Source organism: Planococcus citri, chromosome 1 (genome assembly GCF_950023065.1).
Source record: "Planococcus citri chromosome 1, ihPlaCitr1.1, whole genome shotgun sequence".
NCBI classification, from domain to species: domain Eukaryota; kingdom Metazoa; phylum Arthropoda; class Insecta; order Hemiptera; family Pseudococcidae; genus Planococcus; species Planococcus citri.
The window spans coordinates 22,036,534-22,058,994 of NC_088677.1; the positions used below are offsets into that span (position 1 = coordinate 22,036,534).

At 35.0% G+C, this 22,461-nt stretch overlaps 2 protein-coding genes and 1 long non-coding RNA gene across 3 annotated transcripts; 2 read left to right on the top strand and 1 right to left on the bottom strand.

The window, feature by feature from the left end:
• Positions 1-697: 697 nt before the first annotated feature.
• On the top strand, positions 698-11,671 carry LOC135849853 (uncharacterized). The gene is made up of 3 exons (XM_065370484.1): positions 698-1,356; positions 3,519-4,839; positions 11,439-11,671. The coding sequence occupies exons 1-3, from the start codon at positions 1,276-1,278 to the stop codon at positions 11,453-11,455; spliced, it is 1,419 nt and encodes a 472-aa protein (XP_065226556.1). The 5' UTR covers positions 698-1,275; the 3' UTR covers positions 11,456-11,671.
• LOC135849854 (uncharacterized) lies at positions 11,034-13,921 on the bottom strand. The gene is made up of 2 exons (XR_010559619.1): positions 12,178-13,921; positions 11,034-12,002 (listed from the first exon to the last, which is right to left on the bottom strand). It is a non-coding gene; the product is annotated as an uncharacterized LOC135849854 (long non-coding RNA).
• Positions 13,922-20,172: 6,251 nt separating this feature from the next.
• Positions 20,173-22,155, top strand: LOC135849855 (speckle-type POZ protein-like). Its single transcript, XM_065370485.1, has 2 exons — positions 20,173-20,450; positions 20,724-22,155. Exon 2 carries the CDS (start codon positions 20,742-20,744, stop codon positions 21,822-21,824), a length of 1,083 nt encoding a protein of 360 aa, XP_065226557.1. The 5' UTR covers positions 20,173-20,450; positions 20,724-20,741; the 3' UTR covers positions 21,825-22,155.
• Positions 22,156-22,461: the final 306 nt, after the last annotated feature.

Genomic DNA, 22,461 nt, shown 5'->3' on the forward strand with positions numbered 1-22,461 from the left:
TTTTTTGTAAAATAAACAAGAAGCCCTGCTGTTTGCCAAAATTATTAAAAAATCAAAACTTTTTTTGTAAAAATAGCAAAAAAAGCACAATGTTTTTTGCAAAAATGTTTTAAAAATTTTTATACTCATCCAGAAAAATTGTCAAAAAAGAATCATTTTTGCCAAAATTGTACAGAAGTTTCTTTTTTAAAAAAAATTATAAAAAATCCCAACTGTTGTTAAAATTGCCAAAAAAGTTCTGTTTTTTGCCAAAGTTGTTAAAAAATACCTTTTTTTGACGTTATCAAAAAAGTCATTTTTTTTTTGCAGAAATGATCAAAAAAACCCTGGGTACATTAGTGTATATAAACTGGGACCATCGGCCAAAGTGGAACCTATGTATCACTAAAGTGGAACCGGATCCTACTTCATGTGCAAATTTTATGCATGAACTGGAACCTTCCTTACACAAAAATTATCTGATTGAAGTGGGATCCTACGATTCACTTTCTTGGGTTGATCATAGCCCGAGAACACTTCATTATTCATTAATTGTGTAATCGCGCGATAATTAATTAACTAAAAATAAATTCATCAACATAATATCATTTGTTTCTTACTTCATCATAGATGATAGATGTTGGGTGTCTTATAAATATTTTTTCAGTTGAGTATACAGTTCAGATATGGTTCAGAATTCAGATTGTCGAAAATTCGGCAACGCCATACATCGTCGCACGGCAGCGGCACTCGAGCAATGTTGCCAAATTTCCGACTCCGTGTCGAATCGTCTCCGTCGAGTCAACACGGAACGGAATTTCAAAGGCGGCAAATTTGACACTCGAGATTGAAAGAGGCGTTAATTTATGCGTCTACGTATTTCGGTATTTAGAAATGAAAGAAACTACCCCTTAACGTGTGTGGACATCGGACAAAGAAATACACGTAGCCGATGATCCACACATGTGCATCGGGCAGTAAAAACAAATAAAGCAATAAAATGTAGAACTGGAAGCCAGCACAGATCCCTCATCCCTGATCCTTTTTTTTCCTCTCGATCTCGAATAAGAAACAGAATCGAGAGTTTCATTTAGTCGTACTGTTACTGTAGTCTCATTGTGGCGCTTGCGAGTGATCGTCTGATCGAATCGAGTCATACTGCTATACGCGATTTTACGCAAACTTTTGAACCATCAAGTTCACGCAAATCCACGTAAACTTTTAAACTTTGATTTTCGATAAATCAAATCGTGCTTTTTTCGTGCTCGATAATTATTGTCAATTCGAAATCCGATTATGCCTGATATTGGAGAACCGGTGATCGGCGGCGACGGAGGAGCCCCCCAAGGTCCCCCCCGGCAGGAAATCCATCTAACTGTGAGTTTAATTCAATATAAAATATTAATAGGTACTCGTAAATATTTATTTGAGGTTTGCACTACATCGGCCTAAACTAGGTTAAATAGGTAGGGGTATTTATACGACAAATTCACGTCGAATTACGATAGTCTTCAGTGTAAATAGATCGTCGATTATTCTCTTTCGTAGTTTCTCTGATTCGCACCACATCTTCGCTTATTCGTCAAATTAGTCGTTCTCAACAAAAAATTCAAATTCGTCTCAAATTTTCGTAGACCTCAAATTTAGAAACGAGGTTCGTTGTGTCGTAATTATTTGACCAAGTCTCTTATTCGTTACTTACACCTAAAATGGGCATCACGAATTCCTCTCTCGAGTCTTATAAATTTTAATTGTAGCGTAGGGACTCACCAGCAAATTTGCTGAAAAACTCATATTTTTTTATAGGTCATTCTGAGAATTAAATACCGTATTTTGAGGGTAGACGGCACGTACGTCGACGACGAGAAGGAGTATACAAAAACATCAGTGTTCGCGGTGGCAGAGACAGACGTTGGAGATAGAATTTAATTATGTTTAAATCGAAAACAAATATGTTAGATTATTTTAGAAATTAGATGTTATTTCTATTTCTATTTCATATTTCATATTTCATTTTTCAATAAAGTTTAATTAAGGTATCGTTTCTGTTTTCGTTATATCGTCAGTGACTGTTCTTTCCCCTCCCTATTATTTCCTTTTAGCGTTGCGAGAAGTGTCCCAGTAGGAAATTCTTAAAACTCGTTATTCTTTTCGCAACATTTGGTAGCAGAGCGTGGTTAGGTGACATAGGCCATTCACTGACATATACGATACAGATCGATAACAATAGCTTCAAGTTCCAATTTTCAAAAAAAAAAAAAAAAAACTAGTTGAAAATTCACACTAAATTCATGTACGAATATTTTGAAATAGTTTCTCAAGTGCTAAATTTACTGATCGTACAATCCATTCAAGTACTCTTTCGATACGTAGGAATCGTCAGACGAATGAGATAATTATTTGAAAAGCACTAGTTGCAGGACGCGTTCTCTCAATCTCTTTAGTACTAGGTCCGGACATTTCAGTTCATTTATTCAAATTATCCGAGGAACGTATTTAGTATTCTGAAAATTTAATCAGAAAATTTAGAATTAGACAGTACATGAAATAGCATAGTTCTAGACGTAATCACGACTTACCTTCTTACTAATTTAGCTAAAATCGATCAGCCCAGCTGAATAGCGCCGAACGATATAGATTCTCTGAAAAGACAACGAAATTGATTAGTTATCTGGGTACCTATCATCTTTGATTGAAAACTGATAAACTAATATGTCTGGTTGGAAAATGCGAGGTTTGTCTCGTTTTTAGAAGGAAAATTTAACGATGAAATTCGTCATTGTATTATGGGACACAATACGAAATTCGTAATCGATAAATTTTCGGCAATTCTAGTCATTTTAGCGCATCCGAAGCGTATAGGATGCGATCCGAGTTCCGTCTCGATGTTTTTATACATTTTTTTGTATTTTTAAAATTTTTAATTTCTAAATAGAAAGAGAAGAAATTATTTCGATGTATTTAACGTTTCATTTTACAAATTAAATGAATAATTAAATTGTGATTCGCGAAATTTTGAATTTTTTATATACCAAATTTGAAACTTGTTACTTAGTTTTTTTTTTTGAAACATCCTACCTAGATCTAAAAATCGTGTAGTGTGGCGTCCGTGAAAATAAAAACGCGAAAATACACGATGTCTCAAGCGACGAAACGAAGTCGAGAGACCATTCAGGCTGATTGATCACTGCGTCAGTCGGCGAATTTGAACTTTGAACAAATAAAAAGTTCGTAAATTACGCTTCCAACTTTAGCAGGGAATATTTACCTTTCACGGAGGTACCGATTCGGCAAATACGAAGTGAAGGCGATAGCTTCGTATTATTTCAGTGTTTCGTACCAGCTGGTGATTTAGATTAGAAATGAGGATCCTCAAATGCATTTTAGTCAGTTAGTTCTGCAACAAATAAATGAAAAGAATTAGTAAATCGATAGATTACGTGATTAAAATTAAAATCGAGTAATTAGAAAACTTAGTAAATATCTAGTCAAAAATTTAGCAAATTTTTAGTCGTCTAAAATAGAACGGTAATTTTCAGGAAACCGAATTCAAGGAGCGAATTACGAGCGTCGAAGAGGAGGCAGCCCTCATCAAAGACCTCGTCAAAAATCACGCGCCTTACACCGAGAAAAAAACTCTGTTCGATGAGCAGATAAAGGAGTTGAGACTATCGGTCATTTACTACACTGACGAATTGTTTAGAAACGAGTGTTCCAATCGGATCATAACGTGTCACGTCAGATTGAATAGCTACATCGTCTTCTCTGTGGAGCACTTGCAGTCTCAATCGAATTCCTCGAGAAATACTGATAATGGCGACGACAACGTTTTTCTGGAACCCATTGCCCTTCCGAAATTTTCCGGGGTCCATAAGGACTGGAAAAACTTCTGGGAGATGTTTGAAACGAGCGTACATCTCCGGAGAAACATGACCAACGTGCGGAAATTTACTCATCTCAAAAATTGCCTAGAAGGAGCCGCTAGAGTAACCATAGACGGGCTCGACGTAACGAACGAACTGTACCCGCAAGCAGTGGAAATGTTGATGAAGAAGTTCAGTAACCCCGAAGTACTGATTGCGTCATATTACGACGAGCTGGACAGCATTCCAGACCGCGACGACGGAGCTGGACAACGCACGACGTACGAAACTGTTGTCAAGATCTTGAACAATCTACAAGGGTTGAAAGTCGAGATAACCCAAGATTTGTTGAGAACTAAAATTCTCGACAAATTTAGCGTCGAGACCATTGATTATGTCCTCACGGAATGTAAGAGAAGGGATTTAGAGCAGTCTGTCGGAAATTTGTTGAAACTGTTAGATGAGAAAATTGGCATCATCGAGCAAAATGACCTCGTCATGAAGGTTAAAAAGCGCCGTATCGAAGCCTCTCAAGCATCTCAAGTTCGCGAACAAGGCGAAAACTATTTGGCCGCCGGTATGGTAGCCTCAGGTGCGAATCAGAATCAGAATCAGAATCAGAGTAAGCGTAAACGAAACGATCGACCTAAAATCAACAAGAGAATCGAGCAGAATCAGAGAAATACCAACTCAGGTCATGTACTCCGCTATCTGCAGGGTGGATGCATCTACTGCAACCGCTCGAACCATGTCAGCGCCGATTGCACAAAGTTCAGAAAGTTGCACGAACGTCGAAGCATCATTATGAAAAAACAATTATGCCTGCTTTGTCTAGAGGGTGGTCACATGGCCGACAATTGCGAACTTCGAAATGCCAAGTGCAAACTCTGTCAGAAACCGAAGCATCAGGCTCATCTCTGCGTCGAGAGAATAATTCAAATTTCCCAGTCCCAGAACGGCCGTACTCATCAGGGCCGCCGTACAGCTCTGAATTCGGGTAAGATTGATAACTCTAGTACGTTTTTAGAAACGTTTCAATGTAAAATATTCAGTAATCTAGATCATAAATCGATAGTCGTCAGAGGAATGTTCGATTCGGGTAGCTCAGATTCGTATATAGATAAGAAACTAGCAAAAAATCTAGGTATTCGCGGTAATAATTCAGTCACCCTAAGTATAGGTACTTTTGGTACTGAGAACACAACCTACGTTCAATCTCACGAAGTTGTTATCAACATTCAAAACATCTCTGGTGGTAATAATAGGTCTCTGGTACTTCGCACGACGCCTCACATCTCGTCTCCAAATATTAGGACAGCCCCCGACCCCGATCTTGTCTCCGAGATTCTTCCTGATAATATCGAATACGCCGACGATTCAATATTCTGTGAAAATAAGGAAAAAATTAGCATATTAATAGGTAATGATCAAATATACAAGTTCGTACATAATACTGAAATGAAAAAGGTAACAAATGGTCCGTTTTTACGTAGCACTTCGTTCGGATGGGTACCTACAGGTAGCTTGTGCGTACCTGACGACGAATTTCGGTCTAAAATTTACAAACCTACTTCTGTTCTAATCTCGACTCAAATTAATAAAATTGACAACGATTATGATGAATTTAAACTAGAATTAGAAAATTTGAACGTTTCTCTCGAAAATCTCTGGAATTTAGAAACCATCGGGATTCGAGAAAATGAACTTAACGATAACGATGATTTGGTCTTCGAAAAGTTTAAAGAAACGACTAGGTTCGAGGAAGGTAGGTACGTAGTTAGGTGGCCTTGGCGCGATACCAAGCCTGTCATATCAACGAATTTTAAAATGTGTATGGCTAGGTTGAGGTCATTGATCGATAAATCTTCACCTGAACTTTTAGAAAAGTATGACGAATTGTTACAAGAACAGCTCAAATTAGGGATCATAGAAGTAGCTCCACAACATACGAAATTTTTAGTACATTATCTACCACACCGCGCCGTCATTCAGAAAGACAAATTAAGAGTAGTTTATGACGCATCCGCTAAAACCAAATCCGGAAAATCACTTAATGATTTACTGTTTCGAGGGCCTATGCTGCTCGAAAATTTGGTAAAGCTCTTGCTCAATTTCAGACTCCACGAGATTGCGATAACGGCGGATATTGAGAAGGCTTTTCTCCAGATGGGTCTTAATGAAGTCGATCGTGACGTCGTAAGATTTATCTGGGTTAAAGACATTAGGAAACCTCTCTCACGCGATAATATCGTTATCCTAAGATTCGCTCGCATCCCCTTTGGAGTAATCTCATCGCCAGCTTTGCTAAGTTTAGTTCTTTTCGACCTATTATGTACAGGTAGGACCCAAGGAAAACTCCCTATTGATTGTAGCGGAAACTTCTATGTCGATAATTTAGTGTTGAGCCTACAAGACCTTGGCGTAGCGGTTAAATTATTTCAGTCGTTAGTAGCAAAAATGAATTCGGCCTCTTTCAACTTACGAGGTTGGACTTCAAACTCGCAGGAATTTTTGAAACGATGTCGTTTACCAGCAATAAATGAAAATTCAGAATTAGTTAGCATTTTAGGCCTAAATTGGAATCGTTACAATGATACTTTATCAATAAAACTGAATGACGTAAAATTTGAGCCCTTTGTAACTAAAAAATTAGCTCTAAGTTTCGCAGCGTCGATTTACGATCCGCTCGGACTTTTCAATCCAAGCGTTTTAAAGCTTCGTCTATTTATACAGGACTGTTGGCGACTCAAGTACGAATGGAACGAACCTTTAGACGCGAATTTTGTAGCCAGATGGCTAAAAATTATTAAGGAATGTATTGAAATCAAAAATATCGAAATTCCGCGTAGGTATTGGGAATTTAATGTTAATCAATCTACGGTAGATTTACATGTTTTCAGCGACGCTTCGAAGGACGCGTATGCGTGTTGCGCATACCTCAGTTTTAGAAACACGAAAGGAAATTTTGGTTCCTACTTATGTCTTAGTAAAATGCGTGTTCGTCCTGTAGACAAGAGTAAGTCGAAAAATCACATCAATTATGTAGAAAAGGAAAGCAAACCGTCCGAATCAAGTCTCACTATACCGAAATTAGAATTGTTAGGTTTGACTTTAGCAAAGCGAACATCGATTTTTTTGAAAGAAAATTTAAAGGTAGCAATTTCTAGGGTCCTTTTGTGGACTGACAGTACAATAGTCCTACAATGGTTGAACAACTTTGACGAGAAAACATTACAAAAATTTGTTTTTAATAGAATTGGTGAAATCAAGAAGGTTCCGAATTTAATAATTAGGCATGTGCCGGGTACCGAAAACCCCGCCGATTTAGCGACGCGAGGTTTAGCTCCCTCAGCGTTAAACGATTCGATGCTTTGGAAGGAAGGACCTTCGTGGCTTTGTCACGAAGAATCTTGGCCTCCAACACCTAACACTACGAATATAATTAAAACTGCAACCCTAGTAACAACTGTAGAAAAATATACCGGCATTCTCACAGACGACTTCGAGATAGAAAATAGGACGTCTACGTGGGAGGGCGCAGTGTCTAACTTCGGAAAACTTGTTGAACACACTATTGATTTTACCAACGCTGATGCTCGTGAGAAATTTAAACGTTTAGAGACAGAGCTGATCTTGGAACTCCAACGCAAGTATTTCGGAGAAGAACTTAAACAATTGAGAAAGGGATTAACACCGAGTAATACATTAGGTCTTTATTTTGACAAAGACGTAAAAGAATTAATTAAATGCAAAGGTCGAATACTTAATGCTCAAATCAGTTGGGATGCTATCAACCCTATATACCTACCACGAAAGAGCTATATAGTAGAAGCGTTAGTAAAGGACATTCACAAAGAAAATAAACACGTCGGCGTATCGCATCTCATGAGTTTAATTCGAAGAAGATTTTGGATATGTAAATGCCGATCATTATGCAAATCAATTATATTTCACTGCATCGATTGTAGGCGATGGGAAGGCGGACCGTATAGACTCCCGCCGCCACCACCGCTTCCATTCGTTAGGGTTCATCAGGATTCTCCGTTTTTAAACACAGGCGTAGATTTACTCGGTCCTTTATTCATTTTAGAAAACTATAAAACCAAACAATATAAAAAGGCATATGTGGCCTTGTTCGCATGTTTCGTGACCAGAGCGGTACATCTGGAAGTAGTTGATAGCTTGAGCGCAGACGATTTTTTAGACGCACTTCGGCGATTCACTGCGCGCAGGGGCGTCCCAAAATCAATCACTTCGGACAACGCGACAAATTTCGTTTTTGTACAAAAATACGTCAGTAAAAAGGTCGAGATTTATAGCAGGCCATTAAACAGCTTCCTTGTAACGAGAGACATCGAGTGGAAATTCATCCCTCAATATTCTCCATGGCAGGGAGGCGCGTATGAAAGACTTGTCGGTTTAGTTAAACGATGTTTAAAGAAGGCACATGGTTTAAGCACATTAAATCGCTCACAATTTGTCACGGTACTAGCCGAAGTAGAAAATACTATAAACTCTAGACCACTTACTTATGTTTCATCCGACGAATTATTGACGCCGCTCACTCCCAACAACTTCTTAAGGCTACGCACCCAAAACGTTAATAATTACCTAGAAGCAAACGATAATAGAATAGAATCAACGGAAAGGCGACTCGTAAAATCTTGGCTCATGTGCGAGAAGGTGATCGCAAGCTTCTGGGATGTTTTTAAGTATTCTTACTTGACAACTTTACGTGAGAGACACGCCGCCTTAGTAAAACCAACACACAAATCGGTAAGCTTTGCTCCCAACATCGGAGATTTAGTGTTAATAAAGGAGCCGTCTTCTCCCAGAGGAGATTGGCCGATGGGAGAAATTATAGCTTTAGACAAAAGACAGGCGATCGCTCACGTAAAAAGTAAAGGAACCACTCTACTTCGTTCGATAAATCTCCTGTACCCTCTCGAATTGGCGGAAGTGGTACAGGACAAAGATAGAGATGGTGCACCCAGAGCGAAACGTAGGAAATTAGATTAATACAAACCTCAAAAGACGCTATCGATCTCTTCGCCATTGTAAATTCTCCGATGCATAATAATCTTCTAATTCACAGCCATCTTCTGAAAAATAGGTAGATAAATAAAACTCCGTCGCTGATAATCACCTCCCATCGAGTAATAAACATAGTCTTGAAACCTCCGTCAGGCTTCGCCCAACTTACTTGCAACTTAAAAGTCAGGTCCATTCTTCATTTGAATAATTTAGATCATCGATGAGTTGAATTTAATTTAATAGCTATGACAATTTCGAAATCAAAAAAGTCTCATTTTTGTCAAAATTAAAAAAAAAATCCTCACTTTTGTCGAAATTGTCAAAAAACGAGAGTATTTTTGGCCATAATTGTCGAAAAATTAATCTTATCACGTTCTATCAAAAAATACTACATTTTTTTTGTAAAATAAACAAGAAGCCCTGCTGTTTGCCAAAATTATTAAAAAATCAAAACTTTTTTTGTAAAAATAGCAAAAAAAGCACAATGTTTTTTGCAAAAATGTTTTAAAAATTTTTATACTCATCCAGAAAAATTGTCAAAAAAGAATCATTTTTGCCAAAATTGTACAGAAGTTTCTTTTTTAAAAAAAATTATAAAAAATCCCAACTGTTGTTAAAATTGCCAAAAAAGTTCTGTTTTTTGCCAAAGTTGTTAAAAAATACCTTTTTTTGACGTTATCAAAAAAGTCATTTTTTTTTTGCAGAAATGATCAAAAAAACCCTGGGTACATTAGTGTATATATAGTGTTGGCCTGAGAATATTCTCAATGCGCATAATCTGAGAATATGCGCGAATATTCGCGAATATTCTCAAATGCTTGGAGAATATTCTCTCAAAAAAATAAAAATCATGACTTTTTTCAAAAAATTTGAAGATTTTTCTACAATTTTCCACAATTTACAAGTTTTACATCAACTTTTCTTTATAAATTTCCAATTTTCCTTAATAATTTGAAACCTTTTCAATGGAAACTTGGAAAGTTTCCGATTATCCCTAAACTAAGCAATAATGTTCTAATTTTTTGAAAAGAATCTGCGGAATATGCGCAAGAATCTGCGCATATTCTTGCGCATGCGCAAGCAAAAAAAGAATATTCGCGAATTTGCCCAACACTATGTATATAAACTGGGACCATCGGCCAAAGTGGAACCTATGTATCACTAAAGTGGAACCGGATCCTACTTCATGTGCAAATTTTATGCATGAACTGGAACCTTCCTTACACAAAAATTATCTGATTGAAGTGGGATCCTACGATTCACTTTCTTGGGTTGATCATAGCCCGAGAACACTTCATTATTCATTAATTGTGTAATCGCGCGATAATTAATTAACTAGAAATAAATTCATCAACATAATATCATTTGTTTCTTACTTCATCATAGATGATAGATGTTGGGTGTCTTATAAATATTTTTTCAGTTGAGTATACAGTTCAGATATGGTTCAGAATTCAGATTGTCGAAAATTCGGCAACGCCATACATCGTCGCACGGCAGCGGCACTCGAGCAATGTTGCCAAATTTCCGACTCCGTGTCGAATCGTCTCCGTCGAGTCAACACGGAACGGAATTTCAAAGGCGGCAAATTTGACACTCGAGATTGAAAGAGGCGTTAATTTATGCGTCTACGTATTTCGGTATTTAGAAATGAAAGAAACTACCCCTTAACGTGTGTGGACATCGGACAAAGAAATACACGTAGCCGATGATCCACACATGTGCATCGGGCAGTAAAAACAAATAAAGCAATAAAATGTAGAACTGGAAGCCAGCACAGATCCCTCATCCCTGATCCTTTTTTTTCCTCTCGATCTCGAATAAGAAACAGAATCGAGAGTTTCATTTAGTCGTACTGTTACTGTAGTCTCATTGTGGCGCTTGCGAGTGATCGTCTGATCGAATCGAGTCATACTGCTATACGCGATTTTACGCAAACTTTTGAACCATCAAGTTCACGCAAATCCACGTAAACTTTTAAACTTTGATTTTCGATAAATCAAATCGTGCTTTTTTCGTGCTCGATAATTATTGTCAATTCGAAATCCGATTATGCCTGATATTGGAGAACCGGTGATCGGCGGCGACGGAGGAGCCCCCCAAGGTCCCCCCCGGCAGGAAATCCATCTAACTGTGAGTTTAATTCAATATAAAATATTAATAGGTACTCGTAAATATTTATTTGAGGTTTGCACTACATCGGCCTAAACTAGGTTAAATAGGTAGGGGTATTTATACGACAAATTCACGTCGAATTACGATAGTCTTCAGTGTAAATAGATCGTCGATTATTCTCTTTCGTAGTTTCTCTGATTCGCACCACATCTTCGCTTATTCGTCAAATTAGTCGTTCTCAACAAAAAATTCAAATTCGTCTCAAATTTTCGTAGACCTCAAATTTAGAAACGAGGTTCGTTGTGTCGTAATTATTTGACCAAGTCTCTTATTCGTTACTTACACCTAAAATGGGCATCACGAATTCCTCTCTCGAGTCTTATAAATTTTAATTGTAGCGTAGGGACTCACCAGCAAATTTGCTGAAAAACTCATATTTTTTTATAGGTCATTCTGAGAATTAAATACCGTATTTTGAGGGTAGACGGCACGTACGTCGACGACGAGAAGGAGTATACAAAAACATCAGTGTTCGCGGTGGCAGAGACAGACGTTGGAGATAGAATTTAATTATGTTTAAATCGAAAACAAATATGTTAGATTATTTTAGAAATTAGATGTTATTTCTATTTCTATTTCATATTTCATATTTCATTTTTCAATAAAGTTTAATTAAGGTATCGTTTCTGTTTTCGTTATATCGTCAGTGACTGTTCTTTCCCCTCCCTATTATTTCCTTTTAGCGTTGCGAGAAGTGTCCCAGTAGGAAATTCTTAAAACTCGTTATTCTTTTCGCAACACAGATCATCTTCTGTTTACATATTTACATTCGATGCCATTGACTATATAGATATACTACGTATATGGACTGCTGATTCTTATCAATTTAACGTTGGTTATATGGAGAAATCGTGTAAGCCAGATTTTCAAAGTCCACTCAATTCGGACTTCCACGTTCCCCAGAGGGCGATACCGTCGCGCATTCTGATTGGCTGTTGATATTTCTGTGCTCTTGTTGTTTACATTTCAAAACGGGACTTTTTATCACAAACTTCGGCGATTTCATTCTCGTATTAATTTTCAACGATATTTCATTAATTTCGTACATTTCGTGGTGTTTTTTTTAGTGTTTTTGATTAATATATGACTTCTAGTATCGTTATATGTTGTGAATAATGAATATTACCTCGAGTTACAGTGTTTTAGTGAGCTTAGAAGGATGAAACAAAGTTGTACGATTAAATGAATTTAAAGTTCTTTGCAAGTGTTATTTTAATTCACCACAACATTTACTCGATAGCACGATCGCAAAGCAATTCTCTATACGTAAATTTAGTTTTATTCAATGTGAAATAATGGAAATATAACATCGAATTTGAAATCGCCGAAGTTTGTGATAAAAAGTCCCGTTTTGAGAAGTAAACAAGGAAGGCACAGAATATCACTAGCCAATCACGTACCGCGACGGTATCGCCCTCTGGGGAACGTGGAAGTCCGAATGAAACGCGGTGTTCGTTGCCTGAAAACGTTGCTCATTGGCTCTCACAGTACGGAACCTTGGATGCGCGCGTCACCTCGCGTCATCCTCGCATACAATTGCATGTAATCTTCGACTAGAACCGTCGATTTTGTTGCGTGGACTTTTATGTTTACATTTTACACTTTGATAAGGGTTAGCAGTCCATATACGTAGTATATCTATATAGTCAAAGTTCGATGCAGGGCGAGCTTGATCACGGCGGCACTACAATGCCTCCTTCACCAATCACCAGTACCAAGTTTACTCAAATTCAGACATGTTTTCTCTACAGAAATTCTCAAAGTGAACTAAATTGATGAAAATTGAAAATTTGGATAATGGATAATCACAATCAGGATTTTTAATTTGCAATTTTGGTAGGAGGGCAACCACTGTCAGTATAGATAAAGAAAAAAGCTCAAAAATTTGGATATCATATGATAACCTACCACTCAAATTCACCAAGGAACTTTCATTACCCACAAAGGAAATTTTTTATCACCTGAATTTTCAATATTTGGGGTAATCATGATTATTCATCAGAAATTTTAGTAGGGATAAATTTTCATTGCTCTGATCTATGCAAAAATTTTTCTCAAATTCACATTCCATTAAACATACCAAGTTTACTCAAATTCAGACATGTTTACCCAACAGAAATTCTCAAAGTGAACTATTAAATCAACGAAAATTTGGATAATCAGAATTTTTAATTTGCAATTTTGGTAGGAGGGCAACCACTGTGAGTATAGATGAAGAAAAAAGCTCAAAAATTTGGATATCATATGATAACCTACCACTCAAATTCACCATGGACTTTCATTACCCACAAAGGAAATTTTTTATCACCTGAATTTCCAATATTTGGTGTTATCATGATCATTCATCAGAAATTTTAGTAGGGATCATCGGATCAATTTTCAATTTTCATTGCTCTGATCCATGCAAAAAATTTTCTCAAATTCACATTCCATTAGTCCTACCAAGTTTACTCAAATTCAGACATGTTTACCCAACAGAAATTCTCAAAGTGAACTAAATCAACGAAAATTTGGATAATCAGAATTTTTAATTTGCAATTTTGGTAGGAGGGCAACCACTGTCAGTATAGATGAAGAAAAAAGCTCAAAAATTTGGATATCATATGATAACCTACCACTCAAATTCACCATGGACTTTCATTACCCACAAAGGAAATTTTTTATCACCTGAATTTTCAATATTTGGGGTAATCATGATTATTCATCAGAAATTTTAGTAGGGATAAATTTTCATTGCTCTGATCTATGCAAAAAAATTTCTCAAATTCACATTCCATTAATCCTATCAAGTTTACTCAAATTCAGACATGTTTTCTCTACAGAAATTCTCAAAGTGAACTAAATCAACGAAAATTTGGATATCATATGATATGATAACCTACCACTAAAATTTTTAATTTACCATGGACTTTCATTACCCACAAAGGAAATTTTTTATCACCTGAATTTTCAATATTTGGGGTTATCATGATTATTCATCAGAAATTTTAGTAGGGATCATCGGATCAATTTTCATTGCTCTGATCTATGCAAAAAATTTTCTCAAATTCACATTCCATTAGTCCTACCAAGTTCACTCAAATTCAGACATCTTTACCCAACAGAAATTCTCAAAGTGAACTAAATCGTTGAAAATTTGGGTAATCAGGATTTTTAATTTGCAATTTTGGTAGGAGGGCAACCACTGTGAGTATAGATGAAGAAAAAAGCTCAAAAATTTGGATATCATATGATAACCTACCACTCAAATTCACCATGGACTTTCATTACCCACAAAGGAAATTTTTTATCACCTGAATTTCCAATATTTGGTGTTATCATGATCATTCATCAGAAATTTTAGTAGGGATCATCGGATCAATTTTCAATTTTCATTGCTCTGATCCGTGCAAAAAATTTTCTCAAATTCACATTCCATTAGTCCTACCAAGTTTACTCAAATTCAGACATCTTTACCCAACAGAAATTCTCAAAGTGAACTAAATCGTTGAAAATTTGGGTAATCAGGATTTTTAATTTGCAATTTTGGTAGGAGGGCAACCACCAGTACCGGTGCCAGGATTTTTCCTTGGAGGGGGATAATTGGGTCAGAACCAAACAATTTTGCCGTCTCATTTTTTTGGGTGGGGGGGGGGGGGTAAAATTAGGCTTTTTGGAGAGCAGAAATCAAATAAATACAGTGGCATAGTCAGAATTTCCTCAAGGAGGAGGCAAAACCAGATTTTTAGGCATGGAAAATCGAAATAGGAGTTATTTTCTGGAAACCTATCGTGATGTGTGGATGATTATAATGAAAATGAAGGTAAAATTACTGCTCGAGCGAAGCGAGAGCGAAAATTATCAGAAAAAATGGGTCCAAACAACAACAAAAAGCGTTCATTTTTGCATGTTTTCTTTCAAATTTTCGTTCGCAAGGGAGGACCAGGGTTGTTAAATTACCGTAATTTATTCGCTGGTAAAATACGGCGGTAAAATACGGTATTTTACCGTATTTTACCATCTTGAATAATGTAATGAACTTATAGTGTTCAACCCTTCAAAGGTTCAAACTTATAAAATTGTGTATTATTATATGATGGGTGGAAATTTCAATAATTTTCTGCTTGAAATTTGAAAACAATATGAAACTATGAAGGGGTTAAAAATTACATTAACAACACTTAAAAAACCTTGAAGTTACTGAAAATTACTAAAAATAAAAACTAAAAAGTGATGAAAGATGGCCAATGGGGAAGAATTAATTGTATAACCATTAACCAATAACCATAAAACTGGAAAGCAATAAAGCATGGATTAAAATTATAATTAAAAATTAAAATCATTCAAAATTGTCAACAAATCAAAAATTGACCAATTTGGTTATTTTAATGATTGAAATAACCAAAATTTAATGATTTTGAACTTTGAAGTACATTTTATTTTAATGACATTTCAATTGATTTCAACATGTTTTCACGATATGATGCCATTTGCCATTTTTTTTTAAGTTTTTGACCAATTGTGAATAATTTTCTGGGAATTTTTTGGTAATTTTCAAGACATTTTCCTGTTTATATGTAACATGCATCAATTATCATTAGCATTTATGCAAATTAATTGTAAATTTTGATGCCAATCATCTTCAGCTGTTGATTCATCCTTTCAACTTTCAAATAATGTGGCAAAAAATGCTTTTTGGTAATTTACGGTAAAATACGGTAATAAACTTTTGGTAAAATACCGTAAAATACGGTAAAATACCGCCGTAATTTACCGACATAAATTACCTTACAACCCTGGGGAGGACAATAGCCCCCTTCACTTCCTGGCCACGCCACTGAATAAATATGTCGTTTATTTATTTAATTTTTAAAAAGGAGGGACCTCAGTGACTGAAATTTGCCTGCAAAGTATTATTCAAAGTAAATCGTGTACGAATGTATACCTATAATGTGGGCTTGAGAAGAAAAAAAAGGCCTCTTCTTCTCAAAAAATATGGGAAAAAATGAACATCGGTTTGTAATCGGCATCCATCTCAGTGAAACAAGAGCGCAAAAATGCTAGGAAAATTCCCACTTTATAGCATCAAAATTTTTTCCAAAAAAACTGGCCTCTTGGGGGGGGGATTATCACCCAAATCCCCCCCTTAAAACCGGCACTGGCAACCACTGTGAGTATAGATGAAGAAAAAAGCTCAAAAATTTGGATATCATATGATAACCTACCACTCAAATTCACCATGGACTTTCATTACCCACAAAGGAAATTTTTTATCACCTGAATTTCCAATATTTGGTGTTATCATGATCATTCATCAGAAATTTTAGTAGGGATCATCGCCATCATCGGATCAATTTTCAATTTTCATTGCTCTGATCCATGCAAAAAATTTTCTCAAATTCACATTCCATTAGTCCTACCAAGTTTACTCAAATTCAGACATCGTTACCCAACAGAAATTCTCAAAGTGAACTAAATCAACGAAAATTTGGATATCATATGATATGATAACCTACCACTCAAATTCACCATGGACTTTCATTACCCATAAAGGAAATTTTTTATCACCTGAATTTTCAATATTTGGGGTTATCATGATTATTCATCACAAATTTTGGTAGGGATCATCGGATCAATTTTCATTGATGCTCTGATCTATGCAAAAATTTTTCTCAAATTCACATTCCATTAGTCCTACCAAGTTAACTCAAATTCAGACATGTTTACCCAACAGAAATTCTCAAAGTGAACTAAATCAACGAAAATTTGGGTAATCAGAATTTTTAATTTGCAATTTTGGTAGGAGGGCAACCACTGTCAGTATATAGATGAAGAAAAAAGCTCAAAAATTTGGATATCATATGATAACCTACCACTCAAATTCATCATGGACTTTCATACCCACAAAGGAAATTTTTTATCACCTGAATTTTCAATATTTGGGGTTATCATGACTACTTATGCTCGGTGAACTGGTGAAGTATCCAGATTTAATGACTTATATTATTATGATTATCAGAGGTCAGGGTTGTAAGGTAATTTATGTCGGTAAATTACGGCGGTATTTTACCGTATTTTACGGTATTTTACCAAAAGTTTATTACCGTATTTTACCGTAAATTACCAAAAAGCATTTTTTTGCCACATTATTTGAAAGTTGAAAGGATGAATCAACAGCTGAAGATGATTGGCATCAAAATTCACAATTAATTTGCATCAATGCTAATAATAATTGATACATGCTACATATAAACAGGAAAATATCTTGAAAATTACCAAACAATTGCCAGAAAATTATTCACAATTGGTCAAAAATCAGAAAAAATTGCATCAAATCGTGAAAACATGTTGAAATGTCATTAAAATGTACTTCAAAATCATTAAATTTTGGTTATTTCAATCATTTTATTTAAAATAACCAAATTGGTCAATTTTTTATTTTTTGACAATGTTGAATGATTTAAAATTTTAATTTTAATCCATGCATGGTTATTGGTTATACAATTAATTTTTCCCCATTGCCATTGGCATTGGCCATCTTTCATCACTTTTTAGTTTTTACTTTTTAGTAATTTTCAGTAACTTCAATGTTTTTCAATTTCATGCGTTGTTAATGTAATTTTTAATTTTAACCCTTTTATAGTTTCATATTGTTTTCAAATTTCAAGCAGAAAATTATTGAAATTTCCACCCATTACATAATATACAATAATTTTATATGTTTGAACTTTTGAAGATTTGAAGTTTGAACACTATAAGTTCATTATATTCAAGTTGGTAAAATACGGTAAAATACCGTATTTTACCGTATTTTACCGCCGTATTTTACCAGCGAATAAATTACGGTAATTTAACAACCCTGTCAGAGGTTCTATCGAACTAATGCATTGATAAACTATAAACTAATAAATGGTAATGGGTTGAGTTGAAAAAAAAGGCAAATCAGAGGGCTGGATTGATTAGGCTTGTGTTAGTTGTGTTGCACCTTCAGTTGAAGATTCAATTTTTATGCAAGCTCAGTTCTGTTCATCAATGTGAACATTTTCTTTCTGGTAATGAAAAGGTTCCACTTCATATGAAAATTTACATAGATAAAAATGTTATAGGGTTTCAGTTTAATCACAAACTGGGGTTCCACTTCACATACAAAAGTTTCTTTCCTCACAATGTTTTCATTACAGGATCCCTCTTCATGTTGAAAAAAAAGAAAAACAAAAAATTCCTGCTTTTTGCCGAAATGTTCAAAAAAATCCTGTTGCCAAAATTGGCTAAAATTCTTGCTTTTGCACAAATCATTCTAAAAAGGTCCTGTTTTTGGCCATATCATCGTCAAAATTTATTTTACTTATCTACTTACCTACCTACTGCTTACTGCTTGCCATGTACAGCCACCTAGGTTAGAAACACATTTTAAAAATTATATTTTTTTGTGTGTTTTTGTTTTTTTTTTGGCAAAATAAGTAAATACATAAGGTATTGTAAAAATAAGTTCTGTTTTTGGTCAAATTTTTCAAAACTTCTGCTCTTTGTCAAAATTGTCAGCAAGTTCTACTTTTTTGACAAAATAATATTTCTTGCAGAAATGACCAAAAAACTTTGTTAGTCTTAGTAGCAAAAATTTCTGCTTTTGCCAAAATTACCCTAAGAAGTCCTTGTTATGTTTTTTGCCAGAATTGTGTGCAAAGTTCTGTTTTTGCCTAAATTGTCAAAAAAGTCTCATTTATGTGACAATTGTAAAGAACTTTCTTTTTTTGTCAAAATTATGAAAAACTCCTAACTTTTGTAAAAATTGCCAAAAAAAACTCCTGCTTTTTGCCAAAATGTTCATACAATCCTTTTTTTTGCCAAATCGTCGTTAAAATCAATTTTTTTCGATGAAAAATGAACAATTTTTTGCCAAAATAAATTGAGGAGCTTGGTTACAAAGTTAGACAAACGCCACAGGGTTGATTTTGAGAAAATCCATGTTTTTTGTTACAAAAATATACAGCATTGTAATTGCGGGGGATATTTGACAAATTGTAGTGATGATACTGAGTAACAAAAATACAAAAAATATTCTTCCACCATCACCCCCCACTACTAATAAAAAGAACCTGAAAATGCACTTGTCTGAGTTTGAAACCAAGATGAAGATAATTTGAAAGTGAAACTGTCTAGATCAGTTAGGTTTTGATACTTATAGGATTTTTAACCCTCTTTCCATTTCTGAGGTCCCTTAGTTTCAAAATAGTACATAAAAGGTCAAAAAACGCGATCAAAGTTGCGCCTCAGTTTCAAACACGGACATGTGAACTTTATCTTAGTTTCAAAATGAGACATATCCTATCATCTTAGTTTCAAAAACAGACATATCCTGGATATGTCTGTTTTTGAAACTAAGAAAATTTGCACATGTCTGTGTTTGAAACTAAGGCAAAACTTTGAGCGCGTTTTTTACCCTTTTACGTACTATATTGAAAATAACAGACCTCGGCAATGAAAAGAGCGTTAAAAATCCTATAAGAATTAATATCTAACTCGATTTTTGTAGAAGTGGCGTTTGTCTAACTTTGTAACCAACCTCCTCAATTCATACCTAATATTGTAAAAAAAAAAACTTTGCTCTTAGCCAACATTTTCAAAACTTCTACTTTTTGTCAAAATTGTCAGCAAGTTCTAATTTTTTGACAAAATATTGTAGGCAAAATCTGGGAACAGGGCCATTTCGCCTATCTTACCGTGGAATACCCTTTATCGTTTCCTGCTGATGCTGATCCAAAAAATACTCGTATGAATTTGTAATTTAATAACTACCTAACTGACTGTGCAAGGAAAAATTAAAGTTTGAACCATCACTTTACATTACAATGATGAAGTGATGAACTAGAATCCGCTATCTGTCACTGTCAGCAATCTATCCATCACATAGGTAATAGGTAGAGGTACAGGGTGCCCAGAAATATCGAGCACCCCAAAGAAAGTTTTTCATTAAAAATATAGGTTGGCAACGTGAAATAGATGCATATGATTGGTGGAATGTTATCTCTCCAGTCCAACAATCAATCATGTGCTATCATTATTAATTATTATCATTCACTGTGACCAACCAAAGTATTTTAGTAGAAAACTTTTTTAGGGGTGCTCGATATTTCTGGGCACCCTGTACCGAGACTGACTGGCGACTACCGAATGTGACTTGATAACTGATAAGAAAAAGAAGAATGTTGGATTGTTGGTTCATTTTCGTACAATGACGTTTTATGTTGAAGTGATTGAAATTTCAAAATCTGCATAATTTCGGTCGTTCTATTTTTGCTCAGTCATCAGTGCCTTTTTTTGTTATTTCTTGTAAGCCGAGGAAAAGAAAAGAAAAGAACGAGGAACATCAATTCGACATTGAGCAGTATTAATATTCAATAAGTTTAAGTTATACAAAAGGTAAATACTTACTTATAGGTTATGATTTATATAAATTTATAGGCCTACAATATCTCGTATTCTCGTAGATTTGTCTATCTAATTGTTGTCGCAAAGCTAAACGAATTTTGCGATACGAATTGAAAACATAACTTCCTACATGGAGAATTTACGTAAACTTTTCGTACAAATAGTGTGTTCAAATAAATCTCAAATGTGAAGTATAATTTTAAGTACCTATAATAATTTATGAATTTGAATTGATCCACGATCTCGTGTTATGTCTGGTTTCAGGAAATTTAATCTGATAATATGTCATCGACATCTCAGGCTCGGATCCACGAAGTGAGTTATGTATGGACAATTGATGATTTTGAATATCACGAAGCAGAGGGAAGTGTCTTGTATTCCCCGGAATTGTCAGCTGATTCAAATGATCAGATCAAATGGCTGCTGCTACTTAAACCTAATGGTGATGATCTCAAGCCAGATACTAAAGATACAATATCTTTCTATGTAGAATTCAGTATAAATAGTGCAACTGCAGAGAAAGTGTACGCAAAGCATAACACTTTCGTTTTGGATTCTCAACTGAAAAAGATATCTATTTCAAAAGGTGAAGTACGTGAATATCCTGGAAAAGATCATTTAAAACGTTGGGGTCGTAAAGCGTATTTGAAAAAAGACGATTATTTTAGAAACGACTTATTGATTAATGGCCAGTTGACGATCATCTGCGATATAGTCTTTTCTACAGTACTTGATGCTGTTAGTAATACTTTACACGAATACGAAACAGCACTACTGTATTCAAACGCTCCTGATGACGATCTTTCAGAAAACTTGGGACTGTCACTGGAACATCATGATTTGGCAGATGTTGTGCTTTCAGTAGATGGTCAAGACTATCCAGCTCACAAGACTATTTTGGCTGCGAGAAGTCCAGTATTTGCCGCCATGTTCAAACATGATTGTAGTACTATGGAAGAAAATGTGCAGAATCGTATTGAAATCGAAGATATGAATGTGGAAGTCGTCGGTGATTTTTTGAAATATATTTATACCGGAAAATGTGGAAATTTGAGAAACAAAGCGGAGCATTTGCTGGCAGCTGCTGATAAATATCATTTGAATGGTTTGAAAATGAACTGTGCGTTAGAATTATATAGAACTCTATCAGTAGAAAACGCTGCGAAAATTCTGGCATTAGCTGATATGCACCGTGTGGAGGAGCTGAAAAGTGAAGTTATCAATTTTATCGTTTCGGAATGTACTGAAGTGTTCGATACAGAGAGTTGGAAGAGTATTGTGTCCAACTCCAATTGTCAGTTGGTTAATGAAGTATGCCTAGCTTTGGCGCAACGATTAAACAAAAATAAAAGGAAGAATGATTGAACTTTATGCTTATTAGGTATAGTTCTGTGATTGTGATTGTGACGGGTTTTTTTTGATCGAATGTTTTGTTCTTATACGCACCTACGTGTTTTGTGAGTTCAATATTATTATTCAACGCTGATCAATAAGAAATATAATAATTATTTTCTTAGTGTTTATAAAATACTGATTTATCTATTAATCGATGATTTTCTTAAAATTAAGTTGAAATTTCTTTTATTATTAGAACATATACTTACATATGTAGGTATACCTACCAACAGTTTTAATGTATTTTTTTTGGTTTTTCTAAAAGTACCTAATTTTCATTGAGCAATTTACATTCATTATACGTAATTGAATACCTACTTGTTGTTTTTGTTTTATTTGGGTATTGCACGCTTATTTAAGAAAAATCGTTTAAGGCGAAAAGTGGACAATACTCAATGAGGTTTTGAAATTTTAATTTTTTCTCACTAAAAAGAAATGAAACGACTGACGTCTCAGATGAGATCTGGTTAAATTATTGTTTCAAGAAGTTAATTGAATAGAAGAAAGTACATACTTTTCTGCCAAAAGTAATCTGTCAAAAGAAGTTTTTGAACAGATGAATTGATCTAATTGAAAAGTTTTAAATAAAAACACATCCTTAAATCAT